Source organism: Bombus terrestris, chromosome 4 (assembly GCF_910591885.1).
Source record: "Bombus terrestris chromosome 4, iyBomTerr1.2, whole genome shotgun sequence".
In the NCBI taxonomy this organism is placed as follows: domain Eukaryota; kingdom Metazoa; phylum Arthropoda; class Insecta; order Hymenoptera; family Apidae; genus Bombus; species Bombus terrestris.
This window is the reverse complement of record NC_063272.1, coordinates 7,684,986-7,703,428: the sequence shown is the minus strand read 5'-3', so window position 1 is coordinate 7,703,428 and position 18,443 is coordinate 7,684,986. Positions and strand designations below refer to the sequence as shown.

The following is an 18,443-nucleotide window of genomic DNA, read 5'->3' as shown; positions in this document are numbered from 1 at the left end:
GCGCGCGGTTGATCGTAGGTGCAATAAATGACATCCGAATTCTTCATGGAGTTTATAGAAAATTTACTGTTCAAAACGATTGGTAGACAATGTTACTTCGCAAATGTCATAACCGGCACCCTTCAAATCCGATGGACCGATGATGGAAATAAAGATATGGCGGTCTTGGCGACAATGTATATCGCCGAAGTGCCTAATAAATCATCGATATTCCAAAAGTCCTTCCACCGAATATTCTAGAAGAAAGGGTGTGTGGCAACAATCACGTATGCTTGCAGCGTAGTAAGGATATTAAAGGGTGACAAAGAAAAAAGGAACAGTCATCGCAGTCAGTCTAAACTCAAAGTTCAAGAAATAAAGTCTCTTTTGTATTATTTTTACATTTTATTTTTTTTCTCTTCGTCCGAGCTACTCCTTTTTTCGCTACTCCTTTCACGCGCCTGGTGATAGAAGACAGTCGTCCGATTGCGGAATAATCCTCGCTTGGTGATAGAAGACAGTCGTAGCGCGTGGATTAATCCGCGCTTGGATGCAAATGGGTTAATGATTTGTTGTTTTATAAAATGATTACTAAAGTTCGCTTTATCAAACGAAGCTGCGGAAATGTATTAAAACTAATGTTAAAGGATTGATCACTATTTTTCAATAATTGTATCCTGAAGAGATAGTAATGATTTAAACAATTTTTGTCCTTCCTTGAATCTGTATATGTATCTTTTTTATCATGTAAAAATATTATATTAGTACCTATTACAAAATAGAGTAGAACTAATATAGCAATTACACTTCCATAAATGAAACAATATTATAATATATTTTGTGCTCTTTAAAGATTATATTCCACTGATAAAGCTACTAATGCCCCCAGCAATGTTTTATCTACTGATTACGAAACTGACCTATATGACTAACACGTGATTAGATTCAGATTTTGTGGTTATTAATGCAAAATATTAATACGATCACTTAACGGAATTTCTTTTATTTCAATTTTATTACAAATATCTCTCACAATGTATAATTCATAATATATATAAAAATGAAATAGATAATTCCAAAAGTTTTAATTTTGATCATAAATCATAAATAATAAAGTTCCTAGGATAAACATATATATATATATATATGTACTTAATTTCGTACACTATTTGTTGTACAATGCGATACATGTGATAATAAAGCGTTTCTTCGCGTCATTTTAATTATTTAATAAAATATTTAAAATAATTCAATTACAAAATGGTCTTTGTTATAATAATTAATTGTAATATATTATTAATACGTAGTTAGCCGGCTACATACTTCTACATCATATTATCTACGTTGTATACTTTTCTGTAATATTTAGTCGGAATACAATATCATCATATTTTTACAGGTAGATTTAAAGCAATATACTATATATGAAGTAGACATATAAAAAGATTTTATATTATGTCAATCAAAATTCAATCGCTAAATTATACTTGATTTATACAAGTTGCTAGAATATGGAATCGTTTAAAACGTTTATGGATATTTTTGAAAGAGCTGTTAAAGAAAGAAACAGCACAAATTTAACGGAAATTTTGAAAGACAGTAAAAGATACTTTCAAAATATAGCGAAAGATGATAGTGGTATGTAATAAATCTTATTATATATCATAAAGCATAGATCTTATTTTTTAATACTACAATAAAATATTGTATTTATTTTGTAGGAGAAATGTATGTAACTGTATTTTAAATATTAACATTTAATATTTGCAATTTTTGTCTCCAGAATTGATGCTATCTATATTATTTGATGAAAAGAAAGGTTTACTTTCTTTTCTTAATCATGAACTTGGGAAGTACAAACCTGAGAAAGGTTTTGATACGGCAGTTAAAGAAGCATTTCATCTCCTGGAATTTATCATAGAACAGTTCTGTGATATATTTATACCATATATAGTTGGAACAAAGGTATAATATGAATGTTATTTCATGGATATTTACAGAGCACATTAAAGCTTTGTTTGTTTGTAGAATGTATGCCAACAGGCACTTAAAACACGTTGTTCAGCACTTATTCAAAATGCTGCTTGCAGTACATTTAATAAGTTGATAGCAAGTTTTGAGGAATATGAAATTGAATTAGATAAAACTGTAAAAGAATTTGTATCCTTATTTCATTTTGTTAACATTAAAGGTAGAATTAGAATATATAAACAAATTTATTTTACATGTAAATAATTTAAAATTATGAAGACAATAATTTTAACTTTTTACAGAAAGAAGCTTATTATTTTCTGTACTTGGAACAATCGCAAAACATTGTCCAGAAGTTTTAAAGGCACAAGAATATCATACAATTTTCCAGCAGTTAAGGAATGATTTCATCAAGCAGGTATATTTTATTGTTTAATATCTTTGAAGAAAAAATTTTCATTCTTGCATTAAAAATTTTAGTATAATCCACAAACTATGTCCCATTCACTTGATATATTTCAAGTATATTTGGATGCTCTTTCAAATATATTGACAAGGCTTACAAAAAATATAGAAAAAAGGCATTATAAGGAACTATACACATGGGTCAAAGAATTAAGCAATCCACAAAAATACTCAGTTAAAAAAGTTTCAATGAGATCTGCAATTAATTTGTTGTCCAGACATATAGATTTGTTTGGTGATCTTGTTTATTGCGATTACAAATACTGGTATGATTTATTGACAAATGTGGCTCAAGATAAAAATGTAAAATGTAGTCAATGTGGACAATATGCTTTAAGAAAATTTTACAGAGTAATTGGACACATCTTAAAAAACAAATCATCTGAGGATGATAAAAAAATATTCTTGGTAACTATCTATTTTGTAGAATAGTTTATATAGAATTTGACAATATCTATAGTATTTTAATATTTATTATGTTCTAGTATTTTAAAAATCTTTTTGAGGAACAATTAAGGAGCAGTCATCATGTAAATTCAAATATGCTATGTTATATTATATATGGATTTAGTCAAATAGCTGCACCATGTAAGATATATCTTACTAATAATGATGTGAAAAATATGTTTTCTTTGATAGCTAATTGTGCTATGCCACTCTGTTCAAGGTATCAATTATATATTTGCTTCTTTCAAATATTTTGTAATATAAATTTATTAATTTTGCCCTTAATTTTGCAGGGATGATATAGAAAAAATACACTTGGAAAGTATTTGTAATTATCAAGAAGCTCTTTCAGAAATAATATTACATACATCTGATCTTTCAATTGATCAAATTAATATAATCACAAAACTTAGTATTCTTTTAATTAAGAGATTTCCTGAATTCCCTGTATCTAACCAGAATTTTGCTATATCCTTATTGATAAATACGATTATTAATATTATGACAATTAATAGAAATCTGTTAGATGAATTTTTATATAATTTAAGTAAGTATATATTTGATAAATATTCATAAATGAAATTTAATATTTTAGTACTTTTTACATAATGTGTTTAAATATTTAGTTTATAATGGAGTAGTGTGGACCTGTTCGCATACTTTATTTGTTGATGCTGAATTACAACGAGGATTGAATAATCTGCTAGAACGACCACTGTGTTATAAAGATTATTTGCCTTTGTGGCTACAACTTTTAGATCAAAACAAATATAGCAAAGATTTCAAATATAGCGGAGAAACTGTACAATATGTAATTGATTCAACTATGCATGTGGGGACTGCATTAATCGACAAATTAAATTTGGGCACAAAAGCGAAAGAAGATAATATATTTTCAGATGCAGCCTTTTCTCAAATTGCTGAAAATGAAGCAGATTTTCGAACGTTCGTTAATATCGCAGATTTATACGTCGATATAATTAATAGCTTAGACACCTCTTTATTCACAAATACAATACACAAATTCTTATTAAAAGTTATTAGTAAATCTCACAAAAATCATTTAGTGTCGGGTTTTTATAAATTAGTACACGCAATATCTAAACATATTTGTGAGTTAAATAGCGATGAGATTGAAACAGAAACATTAGAAATGTTAAATAAGTATATAATGAACGTATTGAATTTGATTCCTACGTTTTCCGATGAATTGTTAACTACATGCGTCTACTTAATTTTGGATATACCAATGTTATATGTAGAAAAGATACTGAACAGTACAATTCCAACATTTAAAATTGCCTTTACAGTTGGTATAAGTGACTTTGAATTAGCTTGTAAAGCTTTGAACACATTAGAAAAATGGACAAATCATTTTGATAATCAAATCACAGCTATGTTTTTACAAGAAATAGTACCATTTTTGGAACCATATTTACACAGTGGTGAAAGTTCTGTAGAATTTCTACAAGATATCATAAAAACCGAGCGAAAAGTTATTAAACGAATAATATTAAGAGACGATGAGAACACTTTAGAAAGATTTCAGATGAGAGTTTTGTTGTTTATCGCTTCGCTTGATACAAATATAATAATGGATTTCATATATAAAAAATCTATGAACACAGGAGCTACTTGGGACAAGAAAGACTTACTCAAATACTCATTGACCTTTACTGATACACAAGTGGATATCCATTTTGATAAAATTTTGCCCAGAATAATATTATTGGCTCAAAATTCTGGGGATAGACGGACGAAGGTAATTGCCTGTGAAGTACTTCATTCGATAGTAATGTACGTTCTTGGCAAAACATCACAATACTTAGTATCTAATCCAGATCGATTCGTTTCTCTCTACACAATGTTATGTCCAGCCTTACTAAATTTGGGCTGTGATTACGAAGAAGCAGCGAGACAAATTTTTTATCCTTTAATGCTACAGCTAACTCACTGGTTAAGCTCGAAATTTATGCTCGAATCTCTACCTACTACATATTTTCTGGATTTACTGTTCAAAGGTCTATGTGATGAAGCCAATTCGTCTCTTAGAGAATTTTCTGGAATATGCTTGGGCGAATTTATTAAATGGTCCATAAAACAGTCTGATAATGCTGCAATAAGTCAGTCGAATATTTATAAAGTCATAAATAAAATAACGAATTTTGCTCTGCATCCTTCTACCTCTAAACGAATAGCAGGCGCAACGGCTTTTAATCATATTTATAGCATTCTACGTGAAGATGAGAAAATTGTATCTATATATTGGTTGGAAATTTTATACAGTTTCATTAAAAGCTTGAATGGTTGTAGTGACCCATCAATCATTAATGCTCTTAATCATGTTGAGAGAGTTCTAATAGCAAAGAAAAATCTGTTAAACGCAGAACATCATAATCGTAGGAAACCTTATGAATTTGAAGGTTCAACTTTAATCGATGCTGTAAAGTGGTTGTTCACACAATGTGGTTGTTTAGATCAACATTGTCGGATAAAATGTATGGAACTAGTCGTAAAACTTTCTGAACATGTAGCAGATTGTGACTCAGCTAAAACAATAATAAATAATTATATCGATACATACGGAATTGAAACGTTTAATCGTATAATTTTAAGTGAATTGTCAAAAATAGAAAATCTACCTGTTAATGGCATACTGCCTTTTTTAAGGAGTTTGGATTGTTACATTTGGTTAATAAAAGGCGATTTATTGAATATACAATGTTTATTTGATAATTCAAATTCGCAAAAAGATGAAATTTTCAATTGTGCTAGGAATTTTATTCACGTGATAAATAGAATTAAAATAGAGAATAAGGAAGATAATTTAATAATATTATCGAAAGAGATTGAAGATCTACAAACATTGCAATGTAAAACAATATTGAATATATTCGATTTTACACAAATTTTATTGAATTTTGATGTAAGTAAATTATTTTCTAAAAAATTTTATATTAAGATTTTAATTTTTCATTTTTCAATTTCAGGGCAATTTCATTCCAGATTTCTTTTTCAATAAAGATTTTTTTGAGTTAATTGCAAAATGTATAATGTGCCCACAAGTAGTAGGATTTGATTTAAAAAATCTTGAAATTACAGAAGAACTTTTCGTAATTATGGGAAACTTGTTACAATCTATAATGCGTAAAAATAATATTTCTTTGTTACACCTACTTAAATGTGAATTATTGATATATGTGGAGAAACATATATATGATTTTGTTGTATTAGATAACATTATTTATGGTAAAAAGAATTTTACTGAACTTAAACAATATGTTCGGGGTTTAAACTTTTTGGATCGTTGTAACATCCTTAATCAATTAGATAAGGTATATAATACATATACATAATATTGCTTTTTCAGTACATCATATTATTTATAATTATTAATATTGTTTTATAGATGAAAGAGTTGATCAATCGACAGGATACAGTTACACGTATTTTCAAGGCGTTAGTAAGAGAATCATTAGGAGAACTTATTTATGTAACTATAAAACCATCAGGAAAAGATTATCTAGAAATTTTAATGGAATTTTCACTTATTCATTACGAGGTATATTATTCAAATATACAAATAGAAAGTGTCACATATTGAAAATCTTTTATCATCATATTGAAAATATTTTATAAAATTATATTTGCAGTTTTCAATGACAAGGATGTTAATTGAATTCATTGAAAATGATACAATGCTTGGATCAGGTGATAAAAAAATTAAACATGGTGTATATTTTTTCAGTACATTTAAATGCGAGATATTTAGATACATATTAAAGGATATAGAAAAATCTATCGAAATACTTAATGATTTATTGCAACGAGATCCGTCTACTCTTCTAATGATAATGGAGCAATTATTTCTGTTTGTACAACGGTATAAAAAGGAGTTCCCTGATTGTGTAGAAGTATTGGTGGATACAGTTATTAAAAAATTCACAATATTTGAAAGTGTAATAAATAATTTAGAAGATAGAAGACAAAAATTAATAAATATTCTTGGTATTGCAGTCCATTTAAAGCACAAACCAATAGAAGTATCGTCTTTAAGTAAAGATTTTTATATGTGGATTCTTAATCAGCTAATGGGAAATTTAGATATAGAATATAAGATATATATCCTTCATAATTTTCTGGTTTGTTTAACTGATATGACTGATACAAAACCAGAAGTACTTGTTATTTTACGTAATTTGAAGAATAATAGACTCGATGTGTGTCCAAATGATTTTTCTCAGAAGAATGTGAAAGCTTTAAAAATTACCAACTGTTTCCACAAATTGGTAATGTTATTACCAGTCACTAAATCGGTGATAGTATTTGAAACCATTATTTTATTTGCAACTGGTATTGCTAAATACCTGTGTAATGAAACAACTAATGAATATTTACAAAAGTACTTTGATTCTATTACCACTGATTACGCTGTGAAATCTTTGCAAACAGCATACAAATTATTTATGAACTTAACAAATGAAAGGTTTGATGTGTTACACAGATTTCTCTTACCATCATTTGAATTTTGCAAAACTACTGAAATAAATAAATTCTTTGAAACAAATATTAAAGAAATATATACAGTTATTTGCCAAAGCTTGGTTAGAGGTACTTCAGACACAGAACAACTTATGGTATCAAAAATAGGATGTTATGATCTTGTTGCAATTATGTTTGCAAAATTACAAATCTGGGACATAGATAATGCTGAGAGTATGATTACTCGAAATGCTATTGATAATGTGGTTACTGGAAAAGAACTTTTACACAGTTTATACAGCAATGCGTTAAATGTACGTATGTTAGGGATGTATGAGCCTGAGCTTAAAGAAACAACAAGATTGTTGCATTGTTCTGCATATAATTGTTCCATAGCCATTGTATCTAATATAAAAAAGGATGAAGATGCTTATGCAAGTATTTTTATTGAGAACAGGAAAAAGGGGCAATTGATTTGGGAGAATATTGTAGATTGCCAAAAGGAATATAATTTTCAACAGACAGTTGCTGAAAATCCAAAGTATCGTAAAAGATTAGTTAATATAAGAAAGGAAATAAAACAAAGACAAGCATCTAGTCATTACTCATATATATATAGTTATGATTTATCTTCCTGTAGTTTAATTGAAGATATAAATGCTTACGATTTTAATGAAACCACAGTACAAAATAAACATGATAGTACTGATAAAAAGGAAAGCATGAGTTTAACATTTGAAATTGATGAATTAAATAATCATGAATGTATGGCTTCCATTTGTGGAGTTCTGAGTCATATGATAGAAGAAAAAATATCTGTACCACCTACTGATAACATTATCACAGTGCCAAAGTGGTTAAAATGTTTTTTTAGTTCTATTACAACAACAAATTATGATAATGTCAGATTGTTTATGTTAAAAGTTATCTTGAATATGCAGACTGTGTTTCAGCCTTATGCAAAATTTTTCCTTCGGCCAATAATGTATGTAACATATTCATATTTGAAGAGAAACCAATTAAATTATATTATTGTTGATGTTATAGAAATGTTAATTGATTGGCAAACTTCTCTTCAAAGATTAAACGATTCTACATTTGATCAGAATAAAGATGAAATTCAACAGCTATGGGAGACATTGATACAAAAGATAATAGTAACGAAAACTGAGAAAATTTCTAAATCTATTTATAATTACAACATGAACATGGTAAAAACTGTACTCGAAATATGGCATCCTTATTTGAAGCTACCTAAAAATTTAAACGATAAGATGAGTACTGCACCCGGAGCTACAGTATATTTAATATTAATCTGTTTCATTAATGGCATGGGACCAGACATTATTCAAAGAAATGATATCTTAGAATTTCTGGAAAGATCTTTAAAAAAATGGCAGGATGATGAAGAAACAATTTTACAATGTTGTGAATGCTATGGTTTAATCTTGAAATCTTTGAACGATGATAATACATTAGCAAACAAAAGGTGCGCTATAATTGATACAATTCGAAGTATATTGAGACAGATGCAAACGAAATGCGAGAACAGACAGATGAAATGCATTCGTGCATTATGTAAAAATTACCCGATTGCGGCAATGGATTATTTTGATTTTGTTAAAAGAAGTATATTTAGAGTAGATTTTCAAGGCAAATCAAATGGTTTAGAAATATTTTTATTATGCATACCAAATTTTACTACAGATCAAATAGTGAAGGAGTTAACTTACATGAAGCTTCATGATTTTTTAACAAATAAAATTTTACCCTGTGAGAAAATAACATTAAAAATTATCCATTCTTTAGTTCATGTCCTACCTCCTCCAAATATACTGTCATTTATAACATTAGTACCACCTTATACAAAGCATAAACTTTCTGAATACAGAAAAATCGCTTATGATATATTCATAAATATTTATAAGAAATACACAGGTGACAGTTCTGGAAATAATGAGATAAAGGAGTTAATGCAAATCAGCAAAGAAATATTACTTAATGGTATATTGGATCCTACTGAAACGTTACAAGAAATGATACTAAACTTTTGGACACAAGATGCAAAATTAACAAATACTTGTAAAGAAAGGTTGCTTGAAGCAGTAGATATATATACTCCCAATGCTGGTCAAAATTTCTTACCATTCATATTTTTACTTATTACAGATCTTATAAAGAAATCAAATAATTATACACAAAAGATATTTGAACCTTTACATGATTCTGATTATAAAGACTACAAAATAGCTCTCTTATGGAGGACAAAGAATTTTAGATCAAAGGCTCCGCTTTTTGTTCCATCCTTAGCTAATCAAATGAATCAAACATTCACTCAAATGAATACTACATTATCATATATGTCCTCTGATTCTACATACACGACATCGCATAATTCACAATTAATGCTTCAAGCAACTCAGGAGTTTGATTTTGAGCCGACTTACGTTAACGATACACCTATTGCAGGAGAAGATAATACATCTGAAGCATCAAAAGTACCACAACCTGCCTACAATAAAAAGTCGAAACGATTTTTAAGCAGTGCAAGTGATATTTCTGCAGCCATAAGACAGAAAGAGATTAAAAGAAATATACAGCACGCGGAAATGATAAAAGAAGAAGGCGTGCGGCAAAGAAGCAGTGTAAAATTGTATAGAAAGTATAGAATTGGTGATTTTCCAGATATTGAAATATCACATGCTACACTGATCGAACCATTGCAACAGTTAGCAAAGAATGATCAGTTGATTTGTAAAGATTTAATAGTTAATATTGTTTGCTCATTAATTGAAAACTGCAGACAGAGTAGTTTTATAGAAAAACTTGTAGACAGTATGGAACATATTATGGAAAATGAACAAAATAGTAATTCCACTATAACTGCAATTTTAGAAATATTATTAAATGCTTCTATAACAGATTGTTCACCAGAAATCATTACGAAGGCCTCAAGATCGAATAGTTTAAACTTTCTTGGATCACTCGTTTTAGAGGAAAATTTGATTCATGAGACAAATATTTATAGGCCACCTAAAAAGAAAATACGATGGGAACATGTGGATGACTCATCCAATAAATGGTTGCTTTTAACAAATCTTTATAAATCTATGAATGATGTTGATACAGTTCTTAGTATTTTTCAAAATCATATTACAAATGAAGATATGCAAGTATGTATATGAATATATTTATTTTGTAGTAAATGATGATAATGAAATTGATTATGATATCCTTTTTTAAATCAGTTCTCTCAAAATTTTAGATCGCATCATTTGCCCAAGCATCTAACAAATGGGAAAGAGCAAAGCTAGCATATGAGAAGGCTTATGGAACGGAATCAGAATTAGTGAAGGAGCATTGTCTTCAAGGCTTGTTTGAATGTCTAAGTAATTTATGCAGCTGGCATGAAATTGACAGACACATAAAGGGTAAACTTGATAGAAATTTAGACAACATTTGGAATAATCCATGGAAAGATTGGATGTTCCCCTGGGTGTTTGCTGTTCATGTCCGTAAACTGATAAATGAAGACAATACTGAGGAATTCCAAAATGATTTCAAAATCATGGAATCTTGGCTGAATGACACAACAAAGATAAAACACATGAAACGATTCTTTGGGGAAGAATGTTCGATATTTTTTTTGCATAATCAACTAGAAGTTGCTCGTGAATTTTTACTGAACTCTTCTGATGAGATAAGGGAACAATGGATCAGACTTCATCCGCTTTCCACACAATTAAGAATTTGCAAGTTACAGAAGTTGCGAATCATCAACGATGTAAATAAATTTATAAAAATTTTGAAATCGGCTGAATCATCGCGCGATTTAAACGAGATATTAAAATTCTGGGATAACAGTATGCCTTCATCACTAGACGCTATACTCCCATGGGATAAATTAACATCTTATAGGACTTATTTTATTAATAAATTACTTGATGACAAATTGAAGGAATGGAATGAGAGTTTAATACAGAACGATTCAGACAGTGATCCTGATGAAAACGAAAATTCGATTACGTATAGACTGCGCACTATTACCTTTGATATGAGATTGAAGATGGTCGAGGCATCGATAAATCAGAAGAACAAATACATAGCAAAAAATTATTTACGACAAGTGGAACAAAGTATAAAAGCTTCGTCAATCTTTTTCAATAAATTTTTATTATTTTGTGGAAAGTTGAAATACCTGATGGGAGATATTGAAACGGACATGAAAAAAAAGCTATCATACTACTCTTCTTCTTGGAAACATTGTCACGATCTTTTACGACAAAACTCTATTGTTGATACTACGATTGTTAGTAGTCGGAAGCAAATCAGTATGATAGCATCGAAGATCATAAAGTTTAGTAAGGAAAATGAAACGTTCGCAGAATTGTTAAGAGGAAATACTATAATTTTGAAAGAAATAAACGCTGAGAATAATGAGCTATCTGGCATTAGAAATACACTGGAAACTTATAGCTTTAATAATTTGAAAATGTGCTGTGATATGACGACTAAGAATATTAAGGAATGTTATTTCAGTCTTGCAAGGTATTGTTATGACAGACTATCGCATGGTACACATGATATTCAGTTAAGTAAAGAATTTATTCATTCTATACTGAAAGCAATGAGTTATGGATCTCTTGAGGCAGCCCACTATTTTCCCTGTTTGTTAAAACCTGAATATTTCAACGATCAAGAAACAAAGGATATTTTTATGAAAGAGATTGAAAGTATTCAAATTTGGCTGTTTCTCTCTTGGCAAGCCCAACTATTTTCCCATTTAGGAACGTCAATTGCTCCTTTAATTATACCTGTTCTTAAACGAATTGTTGAGACTTATCCTAATGCAGTTATTTACACATTTCGTTTGACAATGGAGACAAACCCGGCTCTCTTAAATGAAACTAGTACTTATGAAATTCGACAAATCCTTTACAATAGACCGGAAATCGATCGATTCTTGACAGCGCTGCATTATGTAGTCAAACCAGAATTATATTTACGACACTATTTAATTGAATTTAGAAAAAATTTATCTCTGGGAACAGCTACGGCTATAGATACATTTTTAAAGAAAGTATATCCAAATCTACGAGAGAACAAACATGATCCAAAACCAGGGAACATCTTCAATAAGATTGCATCTTATAAAAATATGATAAAGGAGTTAGAAAATAAAAAAACTGAAGAAATTAAATTATGTGTGGACAGGATAATCGAAAAAATTAAAATATCACTTATTAAAAAAGATAATAAAAATAGATTGCAAGATTACAGTCCATGGTTGTGCAACTTTCCTGAAAGAGATGTAGAGATACCTGGTCAATATACTGGCAATAGAAAACCTATGCCTCAGTATCATGCAAAAATTTTAAAGTTTGATTCAACTATAAGAGTTATGTGGTCAATGCGCAAACCTATTCGGATTACTATGATTGGTAATGATGCAAAGGACTATCATTTTCTGACAAAATTTGGAGAAGATCTACGACAAGATCAAAGATTACAGCAGTTGTTTACCATTATGAACAAGACATTACAAATTGATACAGCTTGTAGACAAAGACAATTATCTATTGATACCTATCAGGTGAGTACTTTTTTAAATAATTCATAGAATATTAAAGAATAGTAAGAAGTCAATATTAAAAGGGAATTAACTTTTTAAATGCAGGTGATTCCCTTGTCTAAAACAGTGGGTCTTATACAATGGGTAGATAACACAAGATCTTTGCAAGAGTTAATAAATTTCACATTGTCAAAGCAAGAGATAGAACAATATGATTCTATAAGTGAACTCTATCAAAAATGGATTCAAAACGTTGCTCCTTCTAAACAACTACATGAAAAATACAAGGAAGCAACAGTAAAATACAACGCCTCAGAAGTGACCACTAAAATGAACGAATTTATTGGTAAAACCGAATGGAACAGTTTACGCAAAACATTGACTGTATTATGTCCATCCATAGAAAGTTTTATTACAATGCGCCGAAATTTTATTACTTCGTATGCTACTATGTGTATTGCACATTGGATCTTAGGCATTGGTGATCGGCATTTGGAAAACACCCTTATCGTTATCGATTCAGGGCGTTGTTTAGGTATCGACTTTGGGCTAGCCTTTGATGCTGGCGTTGACCAAAGAATACCAGAATTAATGCCTTTTCGCTTAACACCCCAAATCCTAGGCTTATTGAAGCCTTTCACCGAAAAGGATCTTTTGAAAACGATAATGATACATACATTACAAGCAGTGAGAAATGAACAAGGACCTATTCTATCTTGTATGGACGTTTTCGTTCATGAACCTTTGAATTGGACTGAACACGTTAACAAAGCATTAAGAGAAAGTGAAGAAGATGTTACAGGTAGTTTTTAATTATGTATAAGATGAACTATTTTAATTCTTAAATAGACAATAGCACGTGACTACTTTTATTTTATGCAAATTATAGATGTCAAATGGGTACCAATAAGAAAGATCGAAGCAGTTAAGAAGAAGTTGAATGGGATTAAACCATCTTTGATTACACTAGATCAACTAAAAGAGCAACATCATGATAAATATTTCGATAGATATTACGCTATAGTTACTGGGGATGATGACATCAAACGAACACGAGCAAAATTGAATGGCTTTTTAACTCTTGAGGAGCAGGTAATCCTTTAAAAAATTTTATTGTTGTGATCATTTAGCAATAAGGTTCTCTAAATTTTTAGATCGAATGTTTGCTGGATCAAGCTACCGATTTAAATATTCTGGGTCGTACGCACGTAGGATGGAAACCGTGGCTTTAAAAGAAGTAATTAAATTTATATTTTTATAGTATATATTTATGATATAATTTTATTATAATGTAGTTCTTTTTATGAAAATAGTACTTTTTGAACTATTGCTTAAATAAAAAACTAATGAAAATAAGTCAATTTTTTCAAAATGTTTATGTTTGTAAGAAATAGAATTTTGTAATATTTTTAAATATATTTTATACACTTTCTTGCATTTTATAATTTAGTATGCGAGTAATTACATTCTTACTTCTCTAAATTAATAATAAATTTTAATTTTTAATGATTGATCGTTTATTAAAAAACTACGATATTTAATACAGTATTATATTGTCTTCATATAATTTTTAACTTCTTGTCGAAAACAAGTTGTTTGTAATTACATTACGCATCAGTATTATTAATTTTTATGTTAGCAATTTTTAAATAAATTGCACTGTAATAGAAGTTGTAAATTGTAAACATCTAAAATTTCTCTATGAAATCATTAAAATTGCTGATCAGACAAACTGCTAAATCAGGTAAAAATATAGAATTTACAATTTACTTTCTTCATTTAACAACTATTCTATAATACTAACTTTTGCATACAATAAATTATATTCACATTAAATTATCTCCGCTCTAATGAGCTGAATCGTCAGTTATAATTCGAAATAATATAATGGCATTCCATTATACAAAATTGAGATCCTTACAAATTTTTGTTTGTTTAAACTTGTTTAGTGAATTTTTATAGAAATTAACTTTTTGTATTTCAAAAAGCGTTTACAATATTTACGGTATAATATATTACAATAAGTCATCTGGAAATTATTTAACATTGTTGCAGCTGATCTTGCAATTGCGCATATCGTCCTTGCAGTACGCGTTCTCGTTCAGTTTGTCTATTAACATCTTCCATAAGTGCATTTACTCGTCTTGGTACAGCTGCTTCTTCCTGTGTTTGTAAAAATTTGAATGTTGAAAGCTCTAAATGTGCTTGTTCTATTTGTTCCCATAGATCATGTAATTGTTTTGTTAATACTTGTGCCCTAGTCTGTAATAAAGAAAATTAGTGTATTAATTATATGTACATATTTTAAAATATGTATCTTTCGTACTGAAAATAAGATAACCAACCTGGTATCCACCAGTAAGAACTTTTAATTTTTTTTCCATTCTTGCTGCCCGTTTGGCTTCACCAGTCATATGCATGCGATTCTCTTCTAACTTTCTTTCACATGCTTCTACTCTATCTTTTTTTGAAGCTAACGTTGCTCGTGTGTATCGTTTTTGTGTTTCCAGATATAATATCTAATAAAATAAAGAAGCAAATAAATATATTTATCAAATCAAAAATGTTTTAAGCATGGAAAATATGTTAGTACCTCTGACAAACATTCTTCCCATACAGTTGTATAAGAATCCGAACTTAGTTCTCCATGCGCCATACCTTCTTTTACTACACCCATTTCATCAATTAAAAGCTTCTTTGCCTACATGAAATGTTTATCAAAATTAAGCAGCATTATAATTTCACAATAAAGTAAAAAATATCTTACAGCAGCAAGTTCTTCTTTTTCAAAATTAACGTATGGATGTTGCTCAAGGTAAGCTTGAGCTTGAATTACTGAATTTGAGGAACCTTTACGATTTTGTTGTGTAGGATTTTGTAATGCGTCATACTGTAGCATGGTAATCATTTCTCTTTTAATCAGTTCTTCTGCCTAGAATCATATTCATTAATAGTTGTTATACGATCGTTATATACAGGGAATTAAAAAATCCATTCAATATTTATGTGATATATATACACTATATTAAATTGAAAGTCTTTTAGTAAACATAAAAAAAATGTTTATATCTCGGAAACGGTTGAGCTTTCTACCTATGCTTACTAAGGTTTTTTTACACAGTATAGTGTGTTCTATGTACTTATATTGAATAGTTTTTTTTGAATACCATGTATATAATTATTATGTACATCATATATATATTTGACGATTATATGAACATACCCTTTGCAAATCTGTTAATGGAGTATCCATAAATGGCCTCAAAATATTCATATTTACATCAACTGGTCGTGGTAAATCTCGTTGTATAACTTGCGACCTCCTAGATAATTCCTTTTTTCCTGTAAAACAGAATACAATATTAATACATAAATAATTTTTCTAGTAAAAAATATACATTTATACTTCAGCGATAATGTATTATATACTTTGTTCTATTAATTCTTGTTGTTGCCTAGCATCTATATCAGCTTGGTCTTCTACAATTTCCGTCGTGGTTGAAGTAATATCTTCGTTTTTTGTTTCACCTTCAGGAACTACTATTTCATAATCATTACGCGGTGTTGGAAGCGCACTCAATCCAGCACGCAACTGTTCCTTTACTTGCTTTTGAATTAACGGAGTCTCTGACCCGTCCATATTTTCATTTGGATTAATGCTGAGCTTATCACGAACTGGTGTAGCTGCTAAAACTCCGTTTTGCGTTCGTGTAGATGCTGGTGTGTTAAATGAATTAGCTGGAGTTCCGTCACTACGCTGGGATCGGAATGGCGTAGCTAAAATTGTGTTGGGAGTTGCTACAGCGTTCGTGGAAGGTACAACACCAGTAAAATCAGAATTATTTAATGGAGTATTCAATCCACCTGTGTGAAAAATAAAGCAATGAAATTAATATCTTAGATACATGTTTTTTTCTACATATAATTACACCAACCTTTTAATGGAGTATCAACATGTGTAAGAGCCATAACATTTTGAGCTTCTTGAAGTATTCTATCTGCAGCGGCTGGAGTACGTGGAGTTACAGCTGCATTAGTTGGTAAAGAATAATCAGCCAATAAACTATCTGATAGTGTGATACCACTTTCTGTTGCAACTTCACGAGCAACCTATTACAGATAACATAAAATATAAATTCTTATATATTTTACACAAAATAATAAAATATATTAACTAGATACCTCTGATGCTCTACCAAGCTTAACTACTTGCTGTAATTCTTGGTCAGATATCTGCGGTTCTGGTAAAACAAGTTTACTCCTCTTTTTTATTGGCTCTTCATTATTCAACATTCCCATTGGAATATCGTTTTCTTTACGTTGTTTCAACTTCTGCTTGTCTTTTCTGCGTTCCATTTCTTCCTTTTCTTGTCTCAATTCGCCATCTAAATGTTGCTGTCTCATTTTTGAAAAATCAATGGCAAGCGGATCTACATGCTCATTAGACGTATCATAAAACCCGGGTGCTGGTCGTTTCTCGAATGGAATCTCGGAATTGTAATTAACGCCGCGTTTGCGCTTATTCTTTTGTGATACAGTAATACCAGCAGCTCTCAACTCTCTACGTTTTTGTAAAGCAGCAAGCCTACGAGCTTCCTCTAACTGTTTCTCTCTGGCTTTACGTTTTGCCTTTTTACCCTGTGTGTTTGCAAGTCTGGCACGTGCCTCAGACAACATTTCCAATTCTGAAAATTACTAATTTTATTGTTCTTACATATAACAGGAAATAATAGCCTGTAAAATAGAAAGCTTACCATCTTCATCCATGTCCTTAGGGTCAGGCCTAGCTGGTTTTGTTTCAGGGTTTGGATCGATTTCTCCTGGTTTTAGTTTACGAGGATCATCTGCAGCATCATCTCCCTCTTCCTTTTTTTGAGCTTGATCCCTAACATGGTATAATAGCAAAGAATGTAAAACTCATTTTCAGAAACATGTTAGTTTAAATTTATAAAATACATTTAACTCACAGCAAATATTCGTAACGTTCTAAGCATTGTGCAGCTGTACGTCCTATAATTGGCGCAATTGTTCTCCATTGGGTAGGCATTAATTTTGCAAGATGAAGGAGCTTTTCATCTTCTTCTCTGCTCCATTCTGTTTTTTTTATGCTTGGGTCTAACCATTCAAACCAACGTGCTTTGCATTGCTTAGCAGACTTTCTATGTAAAAGAGATGCTATTCGACTCCATTGATTTTTGCCATATTTCATTACAGCAGCTTTTAAAATCTCATCCTAAAAATACAAAATATTCACAGAAAAAATAATTTCTGATATAATCAAAATGTAAATACAGGTTAGAAATCAATCCTCACCTCCGTATTCCGCCAAACTCCACCTTTTATCATAATACGCGGCATTTTTTATATATTTTTTAATACCATCCAAAAAGCAATAAAAATTGAAAAATTTTCGCTGATTATCCCTATTTATTTGATAATTAATAACAACCTCATTGAAACTATAAATTAGCGACAGTAACATCAAAGAGGAAATTGCGATGTCAGCGACACCAGTGGAAAGCGGCAA

At 30.0% G+C, this 18,443-nt stretch overlaps 2 protein-coding genes across 4 annotated transcripts; one reads left to right on the top strand and one right to left on the bottom strand.

Annotated features, from left to right (window-relative positions):
* Positions 1-1,129: 1,129 nt before the first annotated feature.
* LOC100644482 (DNA-dependent protein kinase catalytic subunit) lies at positions 1,130-15,205 on the top strand. 2 transcript variants are annotated; one of them, XM_048405486.1, is made up of 17 exons: positions 1,130-1,378; positions 1,481-1,617; positions 1,763-1,944; positions 2,008-2,170; positions 2,253-2,368; positions 2,431-2,823; positions 2,901-3,082; positions 3,156-3,409; positions 3,489-5,788; positions 5,853-6,197; positions 6,272-6,424; positions 6,516-10,517; positions 10,610-12,937; positions 13,022-13,718; positions 13,806-14,008; positions 14,071-14,153; positions 14,972-15,205. In XM_048405486.1, the coding sequence occupies exons 2-16, from the start codon at positions 1,491-1,493 to the stop codon at positions 14,146-14,148; spliced, it is 11,523 nt and encodes a 3,840-aa protein (XP_048261443.1). In that variant the 5' UTR covers positions 1,130-1,378; positions 1,481-1,490; the 3' UTR covers positions 14,149-14,153; positions 14,972-15,205. The 2 variants fall into 2 exon arrangements, with proteins under 2 accessions (XP_048261443.1, XP_048261444.1); XM_048405487.1 differs by lacking the exons at positions 1,130-1,378; positions 1,481-1,617; positions 2,008-2,170 and having other exon boundaries at positions 1,821-1,944.
* Positions 14,410-18,430, bottom strand: LOC100643443 (cell division cycle 5-like protein). Of its 2 annotated transcripts, XM_003395125.4 has the most exons (11): positions 18,230-18,430; positions 17,884-18,149; positions 17,671-17,801; positions 17,099-17,601; positions 16,852-17,026; positions 16,346-16,780; positions 16,140-16,258; positions 15,684-15,848; positions 15,510-15,617; positions 15,262-15,435; positions 14,410-15,178 (listed from the first exon to the last, which is right to left on the bottom strand). In XM_003395125.4, the coding sequence occupies exons 1-11, from the start codon at positions 18,272-18,274 to the stop codon at positions 14,957-14,959; spliced, it is 2,343 nt and encodes a 780-aa protein (XP_003395173.1). In that variant the 5' UTR covers positions 18,275-18,430; the 3' UTR covers positions 14,410-14,956. The 2 variants fall into 2 exon arrangements, with proteins under 2 accessions (XP_003395173.1, XP_048261445.1); XM_048405488.1 differs by lacking the exons at positions 17,884-18,149; positions 18,230-18,430 and having other exon boundaries at positions 17,099-17,611.
* Between the last annotated feature and the right edge of the window lie 13 nt (positions 18,431-18,443).